This window comes from Nicotiana tabacum, chromosome 5 (genome assembly GCF_000715075.1).
Source record: "Nicotiana tabacum cultivar K326 chromosome 5, ASM71507v2, whole genome shotgun sequence".
Classification (NCBI taxonomy): Eukaryota; Viridiplantae; Streptophyta; class Magnoliopsida; order Solanales; family Solanaceae; genus Nicotiana; species Nicotiana tabacum.
The window spans coordinates 135489039-135497411 of record NC_134084.1 but is presented as its reverse complement, the minus strand read 5'-3'; the positions used below and the strand labels follow the sequence as shown (position 1 = coordinate 135497411).

At 32.6% G+C, this 8373-nt stretch overlaps 1 protein-coding gene across 1 annotated transcript; it reads left to right on the top strand.

Moving 5' to 3' along the window:
* Positions 1–5714: 5714 nt before the first annotated feature.
* On the top strand, positions 5715–8373 carry LOC142180988 (uncharacterized). Its single transcript, XM_075253096.1, has 3 exons — positions 5715–6297; positions 7609–7719; positions 8324–8373. The coding sequence occupies exons 1-3, from the start codon at positions 5715–5717 to the stop codon at positions 8371–8373; spliced, it is 744 nt and encodes a 247-aa protein (XP_075109197.1).

The window sequence follows — 8373 nt, the reverse complement described above, 5'->3', positions numbered from 1 at the left end:
GGTGCATAGTATCCTCAACATTAAAGAGTTACCGTGGCTTTATTTGATCGAAACAATTGAAAATGTAGTATAAGAAGACTTTGTAGCAATTATTTGCTCTCTCCTATGTCAACCTGGGTCTTTCAAAGGCTAAAGTATAATCTTCACTTTTTGCAAGCTTTTTTAAAGCTGATAAACGTTGCAACTTTATTATGGCAAACACTTTTTTGTCGTTCATAGATGATTATCATTGTCTCTTTTCAATAGTAGTTTGTTTTATTTCACTCAGTTCTTACTTTAAAGGTTTGATTTTGTTTCAAATTTTCATATGAAATGCTACTGCAAAAATTATCATATTTCAAGAACGTTGGGAATTTGTGTTCAGGTGCTAATCCAAAATCTATCTTATGTGTGTTCTTTAACGCGGAGATGTCTGGTTAGCATTTAGGGGGCACTAATGTATTTTTGGTTTAATTTGTACCTCTTTTTTCCAAAAGTCGAAAAAAAAGCTAAACCTTTGCACTATACATCCAAAACAAAAAGATAGATTAATAAGCTAATTTTGATCAATAGAATTACCTTAGTGAAATAAGGTTGAGTGGTGAAGTCCAGAAACACTGATTTCTCTTGTCCAAATATTTCTGTAGCTTTCATACATTGAAGTCGAATTTAATTTACCACAGTTTGTATTCTGTGAGATTGTAACTTGCATCATACAATGTGTATGATGATCATACTGAACAATGGTTGCACAAACATTATACCTAATTGATTAGATAAAAATATATTCACTGCTAAGGAGATTGTTCTATTTGCTCCAAGTAGCTACAAAATTTTAAATAACAATATTTTTTACCTTGTTTGTACAATAACAAAGTACACATATACTTATAATGACTATACTGGACAAGGATTCAGGCTGGTATTAGGTATAATAACAATAATAAGATAATAAGATGTTGAAATGAATGATATGCTTTGCTGGATTTACTAGGATGATTTCACAACCAAAATCATTAATGAGGATTTTTAAGGATATACAAATTAATACAAAGCTAATTTATTTGTCAGTGATGTATGACATGTCTCTGAGACATGAACTCTCAGTGATTAGTATGCCATTTTTTAGGTCTCCTAGATAGAATATTTAATAGATATTGTGTTCCGTGATATTAAAATATAATCTATGTCTTTTCTAAACATCTTATGAGAACTTCTGCTGGAAATATTTATAGGTGAAAAGGAAAATTGAACTGCCATAAAATGATGGATTCTAAAGACCAAACAAGTACTTATACGCAGAAAAAAGGAAGGCTGCAATGCAACTCAAACGGCGTGATACGCAGAGCCAAATATCTGCTCGTAGAAGGGAAGCAATTTTGTTATCACGACGTATAAGAAGACAAAATTTTGCAAAGCACAACCTTCTTGAAAGTCCGATTGTTGTTGTCCCAAAGTAGGCAACATCATCTTGGGAAAAACAAGATTTCTAAAACAAACTGCTCTTACCATACGAGAACCTCCTTCCCTTGCGGAAAAATGTTAGATTGTTATACTCATATTTAGAAACCATATGTTATTAATACAATGGTTCTTATGTATTTTGCTTGGAAACTTAGTATAATACCTTATTTATCTTATGTGCTTACAAGCTAAAATACTCAAATAGTACGTGCTCTATTGCACTCTATTTAGCACCTGTTGAAGCTTCACTGTACGCTTTTAAACGCCTTCATTGTTGTGTTACCAGGTACCAACCATCAAGCTTGCATGACTACATTACGTGATAATTTAGAAAAAGGAAAGAGTATATTGGATACCCCTATCATTTGTGGAACATGTAACCATATTCTTCTCTTCGTTAAAAAGGTTATATTGTTGTACTCATGTTTATACACTATATATTATTAGGACAAGGATGCTTCTTAATTTTTCTTGGAGATTGAGTGTGATATATTACTTATCTTATATGTGCCTACAAACTAAAATACAAAAATACCACATGATGTTTTACACTTTATTTTGCATCTACTACGACTTCACTATACGCTTTTAAACGTCTTGACTATGCTTTTTACTAGCTGCCAGTCTTCAAACTTGCACGAATACAGTGATGGATAATCTAAAAAAAGAAAAGTCTATATTGGATCCCCCTATCATTCGTGAAACAGGTAAACCTGCCTTTAGATTATATTTTCTTTGAGAATAACATATTGTTTGTACATTACTATAATTTGTGATTATTTGTATATAAGGGTCCACGTTGGGCATCTAAACTGCCTCCTGTTTCCTTGAACGCTGTTCTAATCAAAGGTTTGCATAAACTTTATATTATAATAATGTCCACCATACGTATGCCTTCGTATTTCATTTTTTAATGATACTTCTTATATATTCAGTTCATCGCCGGACCAAAAAGGTGTGTCTGGCTGCTAAAGAGCAACGAAGTGACTATGTTGCTATAAAAAACGTTCTGCACTGCTAATACTGTCGTGCAAAGAGATTTGAATATAAACCTCCAGGATTTTGCTGTAACAGTGGTACAATAAGGTTGACATCTCATAAAATGCCACTTGAATTATTAGAGTTATACTTTGGAAATACTGAAGAATCTGAAAACTTTCGAACTTATATTAGAACGTACAACACGTTTGCATTTACTTCACTTGGTGTCAAGTATGATAAAGAGCTAGTAAGAAGAAATTGCGGTATCTACACATTTAGAGTCCAGGAGCAAATGTATCATTTTATAGATGATTTAATTCCTTCCAATGAAAAACGCAGGAATGTACAGTTGTACTTCTATGATCATGATAATGAACTAGCTAATAAGATGGCTTGTTAGACAAGAATTAATGAATCAATAGTGGATAAGTTGATGGACATATTGAAAGTAAATCCATACACTATTTTTCTAAAATTTCTCTTAAATGTTCCCCAATTATTTGATTTCTATATTGCTCTTAAATGTCGCTCAACCTTAGATCAATGGACATATAACTTACCCAGCTCATCAGAGATTGCAGCATTATGGCTTGAAGAAAATCCTACAGATATTTCTGCACCACATATTCGAATTTATACCCACAGTAATAGAGCTCGATTAGTACATTATTATTATTGATGTTATGATCCGTTGCAATATCCGTTATTATTTCCCTTCGGTGAAAATGGATGGCATTGTGGAGTCAAAAAATTATTCAAACAAATAATGTGACGAAACGTAGAGCTTACTATGAACATGAACAGCTGCCCAGTATATCAAACATGTGTTCAGTGGATGGATTTCTTGATATAGAAGACGAATAATTACTAAAGAGAAAACAAAAAAGAGATACAGTGTCTTGTCGAGAGTATTACTGTTACAAATTTCAAATAAGAGATAATGAAACAAATGAAGTGATACATTGTGGAAGAGTATTCCAACAGTTTATAGTAGATGTATATATAAAACTTGAAATACAAAGATTAGAGTTCTTCTCATTTAATCCAGATTTATTTAGAATTGAAGTCTTGCAAGGACTCCTTGATATTTTAAGATTTGGTGAAAGGAAAGCCTCTAAAATTGTAAAGAAAACGTTCCTACCTGTTACATTTATAGGGGGGCCAAGGGACATGCGCCGATGATACATGGATGCTATCGCATTGGTACAATATTTTGGAAAACCTGATTTCTTTATAACAATGACTTGTAATCCTTCTTGGCCAGAAATAAAAGAACATTTGTCACTAGCTGATCAGGTACAGAACAGACCTGATTTAGTTAGTAGAGTTTTCAGAGCAAAGGTAGAAGAATTAAAGACGGATATTTTAAAAAGACAAATCTTTGGAATAGTTGTTGGATTCATGTATACTATAGAATTTCAAAAACGCGGTCTTCCACATGCTCATTTCCTTATTATACTTGTTGATGAACACAAATTACTGACTCCTGAATCTTATGATAAATTTGTCTGTGCAGAATTGCTTGATTCTAAAAATGATCGCGATCTATATTCACTTGTTATTAAACATATGATACATGGTCCTTGTGGAAAGTTAAATCCTACAAATATTTGCATGAAAAATAATAACTGCAAATTCAAGTATCTAAAAGATTTTGCTGAAAAAACATCAAAAGGGAAGAATTCATATCCAATATACAGAAGGAGAAGAATCGAAGAAGTTGTAGAAGTAAGAGGTGAGTTTCTCGATAATTCTTGGGTAGTTCCATATAATCCATTTTTGCTATGCAAGTATAATTGATATATGAATGTTGAAGTTTGTTCTGATATCAAGGTAGTGAAATATATTTACAAATATATTTGCAAAGGATACGATAAAATTATATTTTATATGCATGGTAGTGATACAGATACAGACATACATGAAATAAAATAATATCAATCTGCTAGATGGGTTTCACCTCCAAAAGCTGCGTGGCGATTATTTCGTTTTCCAATAAGTGAAATGACACCAAGTGTTTTTTTACCTTTAGTTACATTTAGAAGGACAACAATTTGTCTCTTTTAAAAGTATTGAGAATGTTGATAGAATACTGAGTAATCCGATGAGTCGAAAAATAATGTTAGCTGAATTCTTTGTTATGAACATAACAAATAAAGATGCTATGCAACTGTTATTATTATATAAAGAATTTCCTGAGTACTTTGTATGGTTATTTAAGGAAAAAATGTGGACACGTCGAAAACAACGTAATGTAATTGGACGTGTTATAACATGTCATCCAACAGAAGGAGAAAAATATTATCTTAGATTATTATTGATGAACGTTAGAGGACCAAAATCATATCAGGACTTATGTAAAGTTGACGGAAAATGTTATAATACATTTAGAGAGGCTGCAGAAAAAAGAGGATTGTTACAATGTGATAACAACTTGGTTGAATGTATGTCTGAAGCTACAAATCATCAAATGTCATATAGTTTAAGGCGTTAGTTTGCAACATTATTGGTGTACTGTAATCCCGCTAATCCAGCAGAACTTTGGAAACAATTTGAAGATTCAATGTCCAAAGATTTTAAAATTCTACCTAACATGAATGCTAAAGATATTCGTTTTATGGCTTTAAATTATATTAGTGATATTTTTCATTTGATGGGACTTGATATTAATGAATATTATCTTATTCCTGAGAAAATAAAACCTTCAACTGCTATCAAAGAAACCAATGACTATCAGTTTGAAAGAAATATCATTGTTAGAGAAGAAGATTTGCTTCTAGAAAGAAAATTAAATACTGAACAACGAAAAGCGTATGATACCATTCTTGATAGGATATTTTCTAACAAATCAGGAGCATTTTTCGTTGATGGACCTGGAGGAACTGGAAAAAAAATTCTATATCATGCTTTATTAGCTATTGTATGATCAAAAGGTTTTGTCGCTTTAGCAACAACAAATTCAGGTGTTGCGGCTTCGATCCTCCCAGGAGGACGAACTGCTCACTCCCGCTTATTGATATCGATGAACAATATTCTTGCAACATTAATAAGCGCACTTGCAGCTTTAATACGTGATGCAAACACTACTAAAAAAACCAGGGTTTAGCGACGGACAAAATCTGTAGCTAAACAGAAAAATCCGTCGCTAATCTCATTTAGCGACGGATTAGCGACGGATTATCAAAAGATTCTTCTAGCAACGAGCATTTTAGCGACAGATTAGCGACGACGTTCGTAGCTAAATCCAGTTTTTTTTGTAGTGAAAACTGATTATCTGGGATGAAGTATCTATGGCAAAAAAGAAAGTGATAGAAACTTTTGATATTCTCTTGAAGGATCTAATGGATACAAATGCTCTATTTGCAGGAAAAATGATCGTTTTCGGTGGTGATTTTAGACAAACTCTCCCGGTTGTTAGGAGTAGAAAAAAAAAATTTATTCAAGAAAGCTTATTATATTCTGAAATTTGGAATCAACTAGAAAAACTACGATTATCAAAAAATATGCGTGCAAAGGCAGATCCTACCTTTTGTGAATATTTGATGAGAATTGGAAATGGACAAGAAAAACCAAATAGCCATAACAAAATTGAAATCCCTAATTGTTTTGTTATCCCTTTTATTTTTGAAAATCAATCATTAGATCTATTGTTTAGAGTTACTTATCCAGATCTACATACATGTTTTTCTGATGCATCTTCTATAACTTCGCGTGTAATTCTGACAACCAAAAATGACTTTGTTGATGAAATAAATAATTTGCTCATAGCTCAATTTCCTGGTGATCCTAAAACATATGTTGCATTTGATGAGACTATTGAAGCAAATGATCAAAGTCAATATGAAGATTTTTTGCATACTTTACATCCTGTTGGTTTACCTCCCCATAAATTGACCTTGAAAAAGAATTGTCATGTTATGTTGTTACGAAATTTAAATCCATGTGAAGGTTTATGCAATGGTACACGACTTATATGTTGTGATCTTCGAAAATATGTTATAAGTGCTAAAATTGCTACTGGGGACTTTAAGAATACACATGTATTTATTCCCAGAATACCATTATTATCATCAGCAGATGAAAAATTGCCTATTCCTTTCAAAAAAACACAATTTCCTGTGAGATTATGTTTTTCTATGACAATAAATAAAGGTCGAGGTCAAACAATGGACTTCGTGTGAGTTTATTTATGCAAATCTGTTTTTTTCCCACGGTCAGCTCTACGTAGCACTATCTAGAGCAAAAAGTTTTAATTGTGTAAAATTGTTAATTCGACCAGCCACAATAGATAGCAATGATATCATTCAACTTACAATATAGTGTATAATAAAATCATTCAAAAAGCATTTCCATAAATAGTTCCGCTGGATGGCCCCAAGTTTGTTCTTGCAATGTGCTCATATGATTCATGGCAAGTTGGCTTGAGGTTTGGCATCGTCCCAAGAATTACTATGATGTTGTTACAGAGGTATTTTTACCATTACCTGTATGCTTATTATTCATTTAACGATTTTTGTTGAAACATATTTTTTGTACCTTTACTATGTAATAACAAAAGGTTAACTTCTGTTCTTGCAAATCCTTCCTAAACTTTTATCGTTCTTTTTAATGCGCAATAAATATTTGATTGTCCATTCAATTTGATAGGTTGGATTTACAGTGTCTTGACTGATTGATTGTGGATTTTAATTTACATTATCGTTGGCATTTCAGTTAGTTCTATGTCAAGGATACATATGGAAGGCACACAAATCACCAGCTACTGCTAAAAGGAATTAATGATGAGAAGCCATCAATTATGGGAGAGCCTAGCCTAGCCAACAGAATTCGACTTCAACTCATGGATCCTTTAAGAGGTATTTGGCTTGAAAAAGACGGGTGATTTAATATCCTTCCCTGTATCTGCCTTCAGTTATTCTACTTGCCACTGTTTAGTTAACTTACATTCACTCTGTGTATTATTTAAGACTTTAGCAATGAATCTAGAAGTTTATCATGTTATATTTCTTCTTATTCTGACCAATGTGTTTCTCAGTGCTACTTAAGTAGCCAAAGGGGTTAGAATATCATATAAGAATAATGAAATATCACATCATTTTCTTGTCTTTTAGAAGACATTTTCAATACTGAGGAGGTTTGTTCCTCCTACACATGCTCAATTATAATTCTTTTTCCTTTTTCTAGAAAGCTCATTCACAAATGACAAAATGTGGTATATTCTAGGACCTCAGTCTGGAAGATTTGTCAGAGGTTTGAGAAAGGAGAGCAATCCAAAGCAGATGCTGAAAAGAGCAGGTTTTTTTTTACCTTCTCTTTTATTATACTCTAACATATCTCACATAAAATATATACTGATTCATTCTAAGGTCATAGAGTAGAGATGAGTGAAGTTAGCGTTCTTGAATGGCCTCAGTTACTCTTTGGATCATGCCTCAAACTATCGAATCTCTCTTAGTATCATCTATGTATACTTTCAGAATATACAATTGTATTGAAAGTTGCGAGATAGAGTTGAGATTATAGTTGGTTCATAAGCGTCGAGGGCACTCGGGGTCCAGTTATGCCTGAGTATACTTTCCCAATCATAATTGTTTGAAGAACAGGATATGTCTATTGTGATCTGAAATCTTATGGCGGAATTTTGTTGACCTATATGTACACTATAATATGGCAACTATGCCGGTAGTGAACTAACAACGCATAACAACTGCTGACTATTCACTCCTTCAATTCTCCATCAATATCAAAACTATTCTTGACCTCTATTTTTTCTCCGTTAACTCTTGATTTCTCTCTTTGATTTCATCTTCTATTCTTGTCAATATCAATACTTCTGGTAAGGCTTTCTCTATTATTGTATTCCCCTTTTTTTAATTGGCTTTGCTTCCTACTTTTGTAGTGTTTATAAGAATATCTGAACAAAAAATGGAACAAGAAAAGTTGCAATAG